Genomic DNA, 16,792 nt, shown 5'->3' with positions numbered 1-16,792 from the left:
ATTGCAGTTTAATGGAAAGACTCTAGACTTTTATTGAAAGCAATTAAAATAAAATAGCAAAATAAAAATAGAGAAGTCGCATGGACAATGGACATATTTTTGGTGGGGTAGCTGAGGGTTAGCGCAAAATATGTGAATTTTTTGCAGTTAACATCAGAATTGCAGTGCTTGCTTAAATAAAATTTTCTTTTTTTTAAAAAAGTGAAATAAGTTAAAAATTGATTTTTGTTTAAATTAAATTTTTTTTATTAAAATTAAAATAGTGTATAATATCATAACTTTATCTTCTTTTTTATCCCAACTCTATCTTCTCTAAACTAAGAAAATTTGAACAACATTTGTTTCCTGTCAATTACTATACTTAATGTGTGCACAATAAAATGTATGTTGGTTTGCAAAGGAAGTATGAGTTTTGATATTGACACAAAATTTAATATTCTTTTTCTTCTCAAAAAATTATTCACAAGAAATATGAATATAGTGCTTATAAGTGTGTTTTTTCTTTTTTTTATAAATATATTTGATAAAAAATTAAAAATATAATTTAAATTTAGAATGAATGTGGTTGTTATATTAAGATAGAAAGAAAATAAAAATAATGAATAATAAAATTTTTAAAATATTTTAAAAGTGTTTAAATTTTTTATCTATTTTTTTTTGTTTGAGTAAACAAATACTAATCTATACTCTCATATTTTAACTATTTTATGATTAATTTTTAATTAAATAAAGAGAGGTTCAAATCAAAATTAAAGGTTCATATAAGTATTAATTTGTAACTCAAAGTAATTAGACACCGTAAACATTGAAAGAGACTTAAATTTTTATGGAAAACAACTAAAAACGTGCAATAAATTCGAGCAGTACTTAAAACACAAAAAATATATATTAATTTATTTCAAATAGAGATTTCAATTGGAAAACAATGGGTAGCATTAGGTTTCAACAAACATTTATCTGATAAATTAACTTTAAATTAATTCAAGCAATTAAAAACATCCAAGAAATTAGAGCAAGGATTAAAAACACACAAAAAATAATATTAATTCATTTCAATTGGAAAATAATGGGTAAGGTTAGGTTTCAACAAATATTTATGTGATAAATTAATTCTAACTTAATTCAAGCAAAATCACTTATGTTTTAAGATTAATTTACAAATTAGGTCACAACCAATTTTTGGTGTGTGTATTTTATATCGTCATAAATTAATCAATTCTTTAATTTAAGTCACATGAAAAAAATTAGAGGTGAAAAGAAAAGCATAAATACAACTTTGTTGCTTATAATTTACTTGGAATTTGGGTTTATGATTTATGTTCTAAAATTTTGGTTTGTGTACCTACTACTACAAGATGCTAGGACATTTGTTATGGTGTAATGATAAATTATCATTTTTTCCATTTTATTTATAAAATTTTAACATATTTTATCATATGAATTAATATTTTATAATTTATATTAGATAATTTTCTCTTAATTTCATTGTAGAATAATATGATGGTGCAACTTCGATAAAATATGTCTGATTATAAAAAAAAAGTTACTAGTAAATAACAAAGAATGAATAAAATTGATAGAGAGTGAAACTAACACACTCTCTGACATCAACATGCTTCATGCTCAAAGATTACAGCATTAGACAACAAAAAATTAAGGTTTTGAGAGGCTAATATGTTTGTTTTCCATTTTTAAAAAAGTTTTTAATTTTTTTTCTAAATATAGTATACTATTTTTTGAGTTCTGCACTTTATAAAAGATATCTCTTTCTCTTTGGTAAAGACATATTAAACCTATACTCAGTTTTTGTACACAAAAACTAACTCCTCATCATAAGCTCATCTCTTTCTTATGAAACTTAGGTCAATTATTGTATATTGATTGTTTATTAAATATTCATAAATTATTTATTACAATTGACAAGTACATTTAACTGTTGATTTAAAACTTTTTTGAAGAGTTAAAATTCACAACACACAACCATTTAGATCATTGTTTAATATATTAGAAGAACCAAAATATAAATTAAATAAAAAATTGACAAAAACCAAAACATAATAATATAACTACAAGGATTATACCGGTCAAAATGAGATATTTATCTTTGAGCTAATTGGTTCACTGTATATTATGATTCACTCTAAATTTATTTTTACCTAATTATAACTTATAATTACAAACTTTTATGGCATGCTATTTCTTTTAATTTATTGTAAATCTTTTTATAATTTTTAATTATTGTTATTATTATTTATTTAGTGAGCCAACTCAAGTTAATGAATTGAGTTTAGTTAATATTTTCTAACTCATGGCAAATCTAAATATGGTTATAGCAAGTCCTAATCGAAGTAAATTTATATAAAAAAAAAAGGTCTTTATAAAAAAATAGTATTCAAATTAAATAAAACTTTAATGATGTACAAAAAAATTAGTATGCAAATTAAAAAAATGTTTTGCATCTGTGTCATATGATTATCCATTAAAAAGAAGATAGAATAATCCAAATAGTGAAAGTACAAAATTTTTTAAATGAAAATTGATAAGCGCCAAATTTTACAAAATTTTTACATGAATTAGGGCACTTATTAATTTTAAGGAATTAAATTTAAATCTCAATTTTCTTTTAATTTAGAAGAATTTAGAATAAATTATTTTGATTAAAAGACAAAGATAAAGTTTTTTCTTTAATCCTTATTTTTGAATTTTTTTAGTTTACAAGAAATTAAGGTGGAAGAAAAGTAGAGAAGAAATAAGCAATTGAAGAATTGAATCACCTTTCACTCAAGCAAAACAACTTAGCTTGAGAAAAACTGTGAGAAACAAAATTCAATCCCTATCTAATTTTTGCTCAACAAAAATTCTTTTGCTGGAACAAAAAATGTGAAGTATTATTTTTGCTTGAGCGTAGCTATTTTCACTCAAACAAGAATTCACTAAAGTAAGAAGAAAAAATACAAAAAAACAAAGACCCAAAGAGAAGAGCAAAGAAGCATTGCGTAATTGTATCTAATCTTTAACTCTAAAATATTTTAATAATTTATATATATATATATATATAGTTATCTATTTTTGTAGATGTTGGTGAATTTATTATGTTTTAATGTTTGATTCTATTTTTATCGATAGTATCTTGATTTAGGATCCAAGATTTAACTAGAAAGTAATCTTTAAAGTCGGATTAAATGAAATTTACTTAGTGTATTGTGATTTTAGAAATAAATTTCACTATATCGATTTTTTTTAACAATTGTTTTTAATGTTGGAGGATTCATTAAATGTGTGACAAAAGAATTGTTATTTAAGAAATACTCTTAAAATCGTATATGTAGGGAATATAAAAATATTTTATCTATTTTTATAGAATGTCTTCCTATGTATTAATTCATTAAAATATGAAGGAAGATGAAAAATAAAGTCCAATTCCAACTTTAAATTTTTACATTTCAATATTTTTATTAGTTTTATCTTAATTGGATTTATTATCTTTAATCTAATAAAACCTCAACCCATGGATATACGTACAAATGTCTATAATTTTTAGGTGTTTTAATTAGAATAATAAAAATTATAATAATATTTATCAAGAGATGAACAAAAGAATATTTAGTTTTTTTTTTTAATAAGAGTTTTATAGTTAATTCTAATTTTCATCATTTTAAATGATTTTTTTATTAAGTATTTATTATTTTAGATTCATATTAAATTAAATTTTGGTATAAAGTGCTATGCATGGGGAAGCAAATACGCATTTTTTTTAACTAAGTTATGACAGCAAAAAAAAGTATCTATTTTGAAATACGTATGATAAAATAAAAATAACTATTACATATAATATTATTTTATTTTATGTTCAAATAATAAAACTAAGATATTATAGTCAAATACCAATCATTGTACTTTTAAGCTTAAATTTGTTTGATTTGATTCTTCTTCATTTTGAGGTGTTGCAGTGAGGTTTTTCTTGTGAGTATTATTTGTAGTTTTGTGTTGAGACTTTCCTTGTTTGGTTTATTAGAGTAGTTTTTTTGTGCTGGCATGATTCTCCATTATGGTTGTAAGCGATTACGAAGTAGAAAAGCAGGACACCTAATTTTGTTTGAAAAGCAAATACACAAGTGAATATGCTTTTACCTCAATCATGGGTGGGACCACAATGTCTCCCCTGAGCATATCACTTTATAGCCCATGAATTTTTAAAACCTCAAGATGTAATCCATGCTATGAGCATGCAAAGAATAATTGACTTTGTTGCATAATTTTGGAGGCTTGGACTGAGATTACTATGTTAGCTAAAAGTGAAGATTATAATATCTATTTAGCCTCTGATGCGTTGGATGCTATGATAATTATCCACATGCTTTCTGTTCAAACTAATGTTAAACATATCCATGTGTTCATTCGCATATTTGCAGGGAGCTTGGAATCCACACAATAGATGAAACCAAGTTCTCAATGTTTCTTAAAGGACAAGTTTGCAGTTGTTGATCATTTTGTTATTGTATAGTTGAGACTCCTAGATTCAGTGGCTGGTCGAATACATTGAGGGCCTGTTTGTTTTATACCAAGAATCAATTTTTTACACCATTGTAAAATTTGTAATTGATCATAACTTGGAACACACATCTCAATTTCTTTCTATAATTTTAAATCAATTTTATCAAAATAACCAACTCTATCTAACTTTAAAATGAACAAAACATATATCTTTTAATTTTGAGCTTCTTGTTCTTCATGGACCATTGACAATGGTTCGAACATTAAATAAAGGATTCAAGTTCAAGATGAACCATAATTTATAGCAACCAAAGAGCTATCATATTACTATATAAGATAGAACTTCAAGTCCTCATACAGCAAATATAACGAGGGGAAGAGCAAGGAAAACTGAAAATAGACTCAACAAGGAAAACCAACACATATAATACCATCAGACACCAGCATATAACTTGATGTTCTACTCATAACCACAAATGCCCTCAGAAAAATTTTTAATCTTCTTTTCCCAACAGAGTGAGAAGGAACTTCTGGTAGTCCCCTGAGGTTTCCTTGGCCACAGCATGCTCAAGATGAACACTGTTTCTCTTGTAATAAACTTCAGAAATGAGCTTCAGGTCCTTTTCAGCCCGGCTCACAATCACACGGGTGAGTGCATCCTCATCAGTTCCAACCTTTTTTATTGCATTGCGAAGAACCTATAAAATAAGAAAATTTTTAAGGAAAATATCAATGTAACAAAGTTCAAAATCTTGGTTGATTTTCAATTTTTCATCAAGAAGACACCCCAACAACATTAAAATATCGTTAGGAGCACCTAATAGGATGAAATTTATAAAAAGGATTGAACTATTCCCCTAATGCAAGTACAACCCAAACTTCATTGATTAAAATAAGATGACATTGTTGTATAGTGCTAATAGAAAGAAAAATGAGTTAAACCTTTTCATAGTACTTAATATGGTCATTGATGCAACGAATGGCAGTGTACAATGCCTTCTGAAACTCATCAGATCCTTCATCCAACAGTTTCTGCAAACATAAGAGGGATCAAAATATAAGATGATAAATAGAAGATGTGAATTTTTTTTAGTTCTCTTTTGAACGGCATATATTGAGAAAAGCATGACAACAATTTTAGTGATTCGATGAAAGGAGATAAAAGGATGTGGTGTCTTTTGTTTCTGTACCTTGGTGATGGAAGCACCATGGACCTCTCTGTAGCGGTTGAAAGTTGCAATCAGTTGAGTCTTGCTCCTTGTAGTCAAGACCCTGATGGCTTCTTCATGGCTTCCCTTCTTCTCTTTCACAGCCTCATGAAGAATTTCAGCTTCAGTTTGTGCTAATTTTGGATTGATCTCATCACCAGCATACCTGAATGAGGTCACCAGTCCCACTAAAAGCTGCTCAAAATCAAACACAAAAACTTAGATCATAGGCACTACAACATTTCATATACTTCTTACGATTCAGAAACCTTACATTGATCACATCTTTATTCCCATATGAATAATTGAAAATCCCAAAACACTATACTGGTGAAATTTTGCATCTAATCATGCTATTTAATTAGCCTTCATTCTCAACTTTAATTGGAAAAGAAACATTGAAAGAAGTGATTAGGATCAACCTTTTCTTCTCTAGAAAATAACTTTTTCTAAAATAAATTGAACCAAACATGCACTAAATAGAAGGCTTGCCTGGCGGAGATGGCCAGAGGTATGAGCAGCCACATCTTCTTCCAAGGAGTGCTTGTAGCGGTGGAGATAAGCGCGCCTCACCGCAAATAGCTCTTCAGGGGAGAGGACAGTGGCAATTTCCACAACAACATTGTAGTTTTTACCACTCTTGATGGCAACATTCACCAAAACAGCATCACGATCTGCAGGTTCCAATATCCAGCGATACACAGCTTTCTGTTCAGTACAGTTTCAAATTCATTAGCACACATTAATTTCAAAAAGCACATAGAACACTAACAAGATCATTGTTTTCTTTTATGGATAATCATATGACACAGATGCTACATACCTCAAAATCTCCTTTGATCTCAGCCTCAAGGCGTTTCACAAGATCCTCCTGGTAAATTTCTTCATAAGCTCTTCTAATTTGCTGCCTCTGATACACATTTCTATGACCCAATATTACTATGACAGTCTTCTCATCAGTTCCCCATCCTGCAAATTTGAAAAATCAATAACACAACAATCAACATGATCTATTTCATTATAAAGACCCCTTTAGAAGATAAATAGGAGTGTTAGATTCATCAACTATACTAACAAATAAACAATCTCAAAAGTACTTTTTTTTACACTGAAATCAAATGACTAATCAAGATTGTAAATCTGTCACAGACATTAAAAAATCCAAACAATGATCCATGAATAAACATGATCCAAACAAAAAAGGGGGATGATGCCACCTTCAAAAGACTTTCTGAGAGCTTCAGCATCTTCACGGGGAGAGTGGTTGCTGGGAGCTAAAAGGGTAGCCATAGTTGAATGTCTTACTCTATAGTGCTTACTGTGATGATGTGATGAAGAGAACTACACTCACAGCTTTTCTATTTATAATGCTAGATAGACAGTGGCATATACTTGTAGAGTTATGCTGTAATTCTTCTATTGGAAAATGCTACACAGCTACACACGGATGAATAATCCCTGTACCAATTCAAGCCTCGTAGCTTTTTTTTTTTGGAAAATAATAAATGACATATTTTTTATTTCCTTTTCCTATTGACACGCTTTTTTTAAACTCAAAAGCCAATTTTGACATCACTTTGAGGGACCAACATATAAGCAGCTGAAAAATATTTTATTTAGATTTGTGAAATTTTCACTGCCACCCATCCATACAAATCAATGCCATATGGACGGTTGATTTGATACAAAATATAAAGTAATATGATGATATGAGGTGCACCTAGAATTTCGTGCATCATAATCAAGCCCTTAATTTGCTATTAATATCTGGAAAAAAACCTTACATAATTTATTGCAACTATTTTTTGACTCCTTAGTTGTCATTCATTGTCACACTAACTAAAGAGGAAAGAGTAAAAATACATGAATAAGGATTTTTAGAAGAATAATATTATTTTAACCATCCCATAAATATTTTGACATAAGGCTCCTATTTTATTAGTGAAAAATAATTAGCATGTATAGCAGGAGTGGATGCAATGTATTTGGTCAAGATGATGCCTACATACTTTGTTAATTCTCATTGATTTGTGCTCCCATCTATTCCTATTTCTCTAATACAAAACACGCGATTGAAGATTAAATTTATTTTTAAAAGAAAATAAATAAAACATTCTGGGACCCTTGGCTCAGCTCAAGTAGCACCAAGTTCCAATACAAACTATTTAATCTTTAAGATTGAATGTTAATCAAACTGTTTAAATTACCCTTTTCCCAATCTTCTCCTTCCTTACTTTTCAGAGATATTACAAGATATCATGTTGAAGACTAATAACATACTAATCAAAATCTCATTTACAAAATAAAAATACAATAAAATAATCACATTAGTATATTACTTAGTGGATTAAGTAACAACACTTAATTTTATGATTTTAGTATACATAGAAAATATAAATTAAAATTATGGCATGAAAAAGTATGGAGTACCTGCCACATGGTAGGTACATTAAGAATGTCTTAGTTCACCTAATCTTGTGTTCGAATTTTCTGGAAGTTGTGTACTATTTTCACATATATTACCTTTTCATCATTTTTATGTGGTCCCCTTTTTACTTTCATTTTATCTCCTTTTCATTTTTTTTTATTAATCATTTTTCTTACATGTCTTGTTAAGTCGGAGATTACTGTAGCAAAAAAAGAAGCGAAACACAGAGTGCAGGAAAATCAAATTATTAAAAACTTAATGATGATTCGACCACAAAATCAACTATTCTTAAATTATATTGCGTGAAAATCAGTAAGGGTGTCTTTGAGTGATGAAAACCCAAAATTTAAACTTAGATGATGATATGAGAGTCAAATTTACAGTGATTATCTGTGCATTGGAATGAATGATCACTGTCAATATTGGAAAATAAAAATGAAAGAAAATGAGAAGGATGAGGTAATAGAAACCAGCCACACACAACACAAAACACTGATAAAATATACTTCTTAAGTTACTCAAACTTAAGGCACACAATAAATCTTGTATCTTGATCTGTCTTTTTTATAAAAAAAAAAAAACTCCATAATATATTAGTGGTATGTTTAATTTGCTTTAAATTTATTTAAATTTGTATCACATGTAACATTACAAATTATAATTTTTATGTTAAAACATAATTTAACAATTTTATTAAATTTTAAACATGCATTAGAAAATTATTTTAGAATTTATTTTCAAAAGTTAAACTAATAAGTCGTGGAGTTCTAGACATCTAAATCAAACAAGACCTTATAATATTAAAAATTATAATATCTAACATCATCAGTATATTTAAACATAAAAAATTTCCTATTTATGCTAGCGAAAATAGAATGACAGACATAACTAAACATTATAATAAAATCTCTTCACAAGCTTTTTTTAAATAAAAAAAATACCGAAATTATTTACCAGTTTGAACATAACCAGACACAGATGAGAAAAAATAATGACTGAATGAAGGGGTGAAACGTGAGTTACAATCACAATTTAAACGTTATAAGAAAAAAATATACTAGCAGAAAATTGGAAGAAAATGCAATTGTGAAGCATTATTAATACCTTCGAAGGACTTGTGGACAGCCTCAGCATCTTCAGCAGGAGAAGTTGAATCTGGAACAACTATAGTAGCCATTGTAGATCACTAGAGTTCTTTCTCTTTCTGATTTGATTCACAAGAGAAAAAACAAATTGTTTTGGTGCATGGATTATGATAAATCATAGTGACGTTTTATAGGTACATGACTACTTAGAAATTATCGCCTACTCACGATTATCATTTTTAGACATAATTTAGACGTTACTTTTGATTTGTAAATTAATTAAATATTATATACGTTACTTAATTTAGCATCTTTTGGGTTCAAAAATCAAAATCACTTGAATACAAAAAGTTGATCACGCCATCCTCAAACAGCGTGGTAAGAACATGTATCATCATGTCATTTGGTGAGGTGTTTTTTTGTCCCTTTCTTTGTGCATGGTGAACATTTGGAAACACATGCTCCAGGATTCTCAACACTTGTATGACCATCTTCTGCATCAAACTACGAAGTAACTTTGGAATTGGGTTAGCTTCTAGATTAAGGCTTTGTTAATATAAGCTACTATATATTTATTGTATTTTATATTTTTAAACTAATAAATTATTTTTGATAAAAAAAATATTACTTTTAATTATGTAAAACAATTGTAAAAGCTAATGTTAATATTTTCAATAAATATATGCAAATTTCATGCATAATTTAATGTGTAAGGATATAATATTATAATACTTATTTTTAAATGCGTTTTAAAAAAGTATTTATACTCTCACACTTAATTTGAACTTTTTATTTGATTTACATCTAACAGGTTATATTTATTATTTTACTAACTATTAGATGTAAGTTATTAAAAGATTCAGATTAAGTGTAAGAATTTTTAGACTTATATTAGTATGAAAAGATCATCCTCCATATATATATATAAAGGAACGGATATCTAATATAAAATGAACAGTAATAATTATTTCACAAAATAATATAAAATGTTCTCTTAATCTATTATAAAAATTATCTTTTATGTTATAGAAAAGTTTGCAAGTAGATCTCACACTTTTTTCTTTCTTCTCTTACTATCAAACAAGGGGAAAAACTTAAAATATAAATTTTCTTTCAATAATTTTGGTTTATGTAAAATTAATTTTTTTTAACTTTTACATATTTAAAAATTCTTAGATTTAGTTCTTAATTATTATTAAATACTAACATGACTAACTCAAATATTCACACGTGTTAATTTTTATGCTACTATCAGTTTAATAAATAAAGAAGACCAAAATTATTAATTTTAAATAATTTAAAAGCTAAAATAAAAAAGTTTTATACCAATAAAAATCAAACTTTAACGTGTTTTTGAAAGACAAAATCATATTTAAACTTTGAATTTATATATATATATATATATATATATATATATATATATTAGGATTTATTAATATCATGTGTAAATTTTCTTAAATTTATACAAAATCTTAATAATCAATAATTTAAAAGTTAAAAAAGTTATCTGTTGTTTAACTAAAGTAATAAAATATAACGCATAATTAAATTATTGATTTTTACAGTTAAAGTTTAGTGTAAGTCTTAAACTTACACTTATTATCATATATATATATATATATATATATATTTATTTATTTATTTATTTTTTATTTTTTATTTTTTATTTGTAAGAATAAATAATTTATAAGCTGTTTTAAATGCAAAAAGTTAATTACATCTGTTATTTGTTGGGCTAAGTTAAAGTCATTGAATAGTGCCAATATATATAAATAAAGTCCATTATATTAATCAAACATTAAACATAGTAATCCACCCAAAAAAAAAAATCAAATGTAGTAATTTAAGATAGAAGTCCTCACACTGTCTCACACAACTAAACCAAAGAAACAGGATTCATGAGAACATACTCTTCTAAATAGGGAACTTAACCAAATCACACCACAAGAAACCAACACAGCCAAAACTATTACAAGATATGCCCTTAGATAGAGCAATTACTTTAATCCTGCTTCCCCAACAAAGTGAGGATGAATTTCTTGTAGTCCCCTGAGATTTCCTTAGCCACTGCATCCTCAAGGTGAACACTGTTTCTCTTATAATAGAGCTCTTTGATGTCCTTCAAGTCCTTCTCAGCCCTTGTGACCACCACACGGGTGAGTCCATCCTCATCAGTTCCAACCCTTTTGATTGCATTGCGCAGAACCTAAGCATCATGGTACAATTTTAAGAATAATTCATTGTATAAGAATTTTTACTAGCTCTAATTGTGGTGTTATTTATGTTCAAATCCCAACATACGAATAAGATGGCTTTGGTTATTCATGAATCCTTATGCCAAGCAAAATTGTTAATGATCTGGAAATCTGGATCATACAGAATGTTAAGAGTATAAAGAATATCAGGCAAATAACATAATTCATTTTGAAATGGTGTTTTGTACATGCTGATAGAATGTGAGAATCTGACCTTTTCGTAGTACTTTATGTGATCATTGATGCATCTAATAGCAGTGTGCAATGCCTTGTGGAAGTCATCAGATGCGTCATCCAACAATTTCTGCAGTAAAAATGTAAATAGACGCATGTCAAGTACCTTATATTTTTTTGAACAAACATGTAGTGAAAAATCAAGAATAAAACAAGAATTTTGAGGAACAAGACAATGAAGGAAAAAGCAAAGAAAGAGGAAAAGTTACTTTTTAATTAGTACCTTTGTTATGGAAGTGCCATGGTCGTCTCTGTAGCGATTGAAAGTTGCCATTAGTTGGGTCTTGCTCCTTGTAGTAAGGATCCTAATGGCTTCTTCATGGTTGCCTTTTTTTACTTTGATGGATTCATGAAGAATATCAGCTTCAGTTTTTGCCAATCTTGCATTGATCTCATCACCACCATACCTAAATGAGCTCACCAACCCAACCAATAGCTACCCAAAACCAAAACAAAGTACAAACTCAAGACCATTAGTGTGTACCTATAAAATTTCATCAAACCTGTACTTTTTATTCACCCTTACTTTAAAGAAAAAAAAAACATTTTTACACTGTCGTTCAATCGTGTATTATTTACTCCGTCGAAACAAAAGAGTTAATGATGTGAATGGTTGTAATACATGATTAAAAGACTTATATGAAGCCAGAAAATAATCAAATTATATGATTAATAGAAGTCTAAAAAAGGATGAACACAAAACAATATGAATTGGGGTAGCCAATCATATATATCTTGGTTACTTTTGAAAGATTTGAGAAAGGCCAAAATTTAAGCGAAGTTCTTTAGGTGATTTTAGCACTATTCTTCAATCAAAATTAGAATTTTACTATGATAGTCAATACAAATCTTTAATTATTGCTTTCAGGGTAACCATGGCTATGCTACCCCAGCCATAATGTAGCTCTGGCCTTGCTTACCTGGCGAAGATGGGCAGTGGTATTAGAAGCCACGTCTTCTTCCAAAGATCGCTTGTAACGGTTGTGATAGGCACGCCTCACAGCCAAAACCTCTTCAGGGGAAAGGACACACACAATTTCCACAATCACATGGTAACTTTTGCTGCCATTCTTGATGGCTACATTGGCCAAAACAGCATAACAATCTGCTGGTTCCAGCATCCAACGGTACACTGCTCTCTGTTATGTTTAGACCAAATTATTCAAAATCATTAGTACTATTATTAAGTCTATGACAAATTAAAAGTATAGGAAATTGTTGGCAAAATCATGTTCTAATTATGGTACCTCAAAGTCACCAGAGAGCTCAGACTCTAGGCGTTTGATGAGATCCTCCTGGTAAAGTTGCTCATAAGCATTTCTTATTTGCTGCCTTTGATGAACATTTCTATGAGCCAGTATTTCTATAACAGTCTTCTCATCAGTCCCCCACCCTACACAGTTCAAAACCATTAGATATTAAATATCACATTTTATCTTGTGAAGGATACCTTTTATATTTGATCAACTACTATTTTTTTTTTTTAATAAACACTTCAATTTATACTGAATTTTGTCAGAATTGGCTAATGATTAGGGGCGCATGTTTTCCATCAGTCATTGAATCAATTTTCTTAATCGATTTTCAAGATGGCATGAAAAAAAAATACATATTCATAACACAATCAATCAATGTAATTTTTTTAATTAGACATGGGTAAAGAAATGTAACATATATAACCTTGGAAAGCTTTTCGAAGAGCTTCTGCATCTGCAACAGGTGAATGGTGGGTGGGAGCAATAAGGGTAGCCATAGATGAATGTGTTTTCCTCACTAAGGTGCTGGTTATGTTGAAGTTCAGTTTCCTAGCTCTTCTATATATATAATATAATTAATAAACTATACAGCTGTGAACTACGCTTTTAGGTGTCCAAATTTTAGTAGTTATAGTAGATTTTGTCACTGTCAATTTGGACCTTCATACCAAATAATTAATAGCCTATACAGCTATACAGCTATGAACTATGCTTTCAATTTGTTCGAGTTTGTTAAGAACAATGTTATAATCTTCTATGTTCCACTCTTAGTTTGGCCTCTTACGCCATCAAGAAGTTGAAAATTGAAGAAGGGTTATTATTTACATACCCAACTAATTGGTGTTAAAGTGAGAGATACTTTAGATCATGTGATAGAAAATGGGGAAAATAAAAAAAGCAAAAAATAGGTGTAAGAAAATATAAATATGAAAAATAATCATTGATTAAAAAATATGTAAAGAAAGATATTTTTTATTAATATCTTATATTTTAATACTCACTCTCCGTTATATTTAATTTATATTTTCTTTTTATTTTTATCTTTCTCTTTTTTATCACATTATTTATTATATATTTTAATTTGTATTTCTCTCTTTTCTCTTTCGATTTTTACATCCAAAATGATTATTAGTAGTAAGTTATTCTTGACGTGTTTGCACGAGATAAAATATAATTTACAAGTTTAGTTCTAGATTTAAGAGTTGTCTAATTATATAAATTTGAGAGAATATTTTATATTTTTTTAAATTAATAATTATAATATTTTAAAATTTAAAGAATATTTATATTTTTAAATAGACTATTAATTTATATTATTTATAATATATATTTAATATAAAATTAATTATAATAATTATTCTATATATAAGAATCTCCTTTTGATTTATAAAGTATTATAAAAATTACTATTTTAAAAAGATAATGTTAAAAAATAGAACAGTTAAAATACTAAAAAGTGATACATTTTAATTCTATAAAAGGTGAAAAAAAAATTACGACAAACCGGCCATTACATTCAATTTTATTCACACTTCAAAGTTGCCTGTTTAGGTCTACAAGGAGATAGAAAAAAAAAAACACCTTTATTTATAGATTTTTTTTTAAAGTAAATTCTACTGTGCTATAAGAATTGAGAAATATTTTATATTCTCTTACATGTAAAATAATTATGACGGTTAATTTTAATAGTAGAATTGATAATTTATTTAAAAAAATAGTAGAATTTATCACAATTTGATTAAATTTAATGCAAGTGTTAAACTCACAAAAACTTATAAAAAAATTAAGCTTTATTCATTTTGAGTGTCATTTATACAAGTCCAAATTAGATCCGACCATTGCACACAACAAATTAACCTAAATAACTTGTTTTAGTGCTAACTCACTAACTAATGCATATTAATTTCGAGTTTTATAACACGACCATTAGTATAAACAAATGGCATATTAATTAGTATTAATTATGGCACTCAATGGTTTCGTAAACAAATTTTCAAAAAATCAGAGATTAAAAGGATTCAGCAAAAAAACAAAACATTTCGAGGTTATCAGCTAAATGTTAAAATCAAAATGTAAACGAAAAGAATGAAACAAGATTTCTAGCTTCTGAAAAAGGCCAACAAATCGAATATGTTGTATATATGATGATACCTTTAAAAGCTTTTTGAAGAGCATCAGCATCTTCAACCGGAGATGTTTGGTTTGGAGAGAGAAGGGAAGCCATAGAAACACTCACTTAAGCTCTTAATTTCTCTCTCACTTGTGTATGTGATATTGAGGATTTGTTTTATCACAGATTCAAACAATATATAATGCCATTTGCTTCATTGGTGTTGTCGCCATGACACAATCATCAAATTTGAACATTACCTTTCATGTCAAGATTAATAATAATTAATTATCCACATTAATTGATTTGCATTCTTTGGCATTGAGAAAGCCATTTAAAATTTTAGAAATTGAAAAAAAAAGTGTATTCTTGGCTTCAATTGCCATTAATTGCTTCCATGCATGGAAAAACAAGGGAATAGTTTATGTATTTTGAGCTGAGTCTCTTTTTATTTGTCACTTCATGTACTTTACACAGTTTAAAAATATAATTAATATTTTAATTTATGTAAAAATCATTATCTAATTTTTATTTTTCTCTAATTAGATAACTTCTTTTTTATTTATTAGTTTTACTCATTAATTTTCAATATTAAAAATATTTTTTTTATTAATATGCAGGTAAGTTATGGAAAGATTTGTGATCTGGTCTCATTGATATTTGAAATTTATAATAATTAAATGTCCATCTTATAATAAATGTGTAAAATAAATAAATTTTCTGCAAAAGGTAATAGTATAATAAGAAAAAATGATAATAAATATTTTTTTTAAATTCTGAAGTCACAGATAAAAAGGAACGGATCAACTACTAGAAAGCATCACCGTTGTTGGTAAAAAATTGTTATATTAAAATAAAATTTCAATAATTTAAATATTTTATAATTAATTTTAAATTTAATAAATTTATAAATATTTTAATTTATTAAATAAAAAAATTTAATTTTTAAAAATAATTTTTTCAATTTAAGGTTGATTTAAAAAATATATGTTAAAAACTTCTTAAGTAAAAGATAAAAAGGAGTGGAGGAACCAGTAGAAAACATCACCATTATTGGTAAACAATTATTACAACAAAATAATTTTAAAAAATTAAATATATTTATGATTAATTTTAATAAAATTTATAAATTTAAAAATAGTTTACCTTATTAAATAAGATAAAAGTTTCAAATTAAAAAAAATTAAAATAAAGATTGATTCGAAAACAAATTGTCAATTTATAAAAAATTATGTAGCATAATAAAGGGGGAAAAATTAACATTTGAAAATGTTCTTGTTTAAAGTAACTTTTAAAATATTCTTGTTTAATAATTGATTCATAAATTATATAGAAAAAATAAATTGTTTTTAATTCATTATTTTTTTCTTTGTTTGATCTTTTATGATCTTTTTTCTTGCTAATAATAATAATAATAATAATATACAAATGTAGAACAAAATTAAGAAAGATATGGTAAAAAATAAAAATATTATAATAAGAGAGAATATAATTCAAACATTATTATCAATAAATTGTTTTTAATTTTAAAATGAATAAGTAGTGAACTGTAATGGTTTTACCAATATTTTATTTCCTAAATAATAGACTTTTATTCATAATATAGAAATTAATAATATAAAAGTGGATTAATATAAAAATTATATTTAAGATATCGTGAAAAATTTATCCTGATAAACTCAATTTCTTATGATTTTAATTTTTATAATTTTTAAAACGATA

At 27.0% G+C, this 16,792-nt stretch overlaps 2 protein-coding genes across 2 annotated transcripts; both read right to left on the bottom strand.

The window, feature by feature from the left end:
* Positions 1-4,797: 4,797 nt before the first annotated feature.
* On the bottom strand, positions 4,798-7,074 carry LOC113865378 (annexin-like protein RJ4). The gene is made up of 6 exons (XM_027499874.1): positions 6,920-7,074; positions 6,526-6,671; positions 6,195-6,410; positions 5,685-5,897; positions 5,437-5,526; positions 4,798-5,192 (listed from the first exon to the last, which is right to left on the bottom strand). The coding sequence occupies exons 1-6, from the start codon at positions 6,990-6,992 to the stop codon at positions 4,989-4,991; spliced, it is 942 nt and encodes a 313-aa protein (XP_027355675.1). The 5' UTR covers positions 6,993-7,074; the 3' UTR covers positions 4,798-4,988.
* A 4,143-nt stretch (positions 7,075-11,217) lies between these two features.
* On the bottom strand, positions 11,218-15,184 carry LOC113865590 (annexin-like protein RJ4). The gene is made up of 6 exons (XM_027500261.1): positions 15,112-15,184; positions 12,952-13,097; positions 12,625-12,843; positions 11,928-12,140; positions 11,685-11,774; positions 11,218-11,421 (listed from the first exon to the last, which is right to left on the bottom strand). The coding sequence occupies exons 1-6, from the start codon at positions 15,182-15,184 to the stop codon at positions 11,218-11,220; spliced, it is 945 nt and encodes a 314-aa protein (XP_027356062.1).
* Between the last annotated feature and the right edge of the window lie 1,608 nt (positions 15,185-16,792).

Source organism: Abrus precatorius, unplaced genomic scaffold, assembly GCF_003935025.1.
Source record: "Abrus precatorius isolate BTA unplaced genomic scaffold, Abrus_2018 Scaffold4, whole genome shotgun sequence".
Classification (NCBI taxonomy): Eukaryota; Viridiplantae; Streptophyta; class Magnoliopsida; order Fabales; family Fabaceae; genus Abrus; species Abrus precatorius.
The sequence above is the reverse complement of the archived record's forward strand: the minus strand, read 5'-3'. Positions and strand labels throughout refer to the sequence as shown.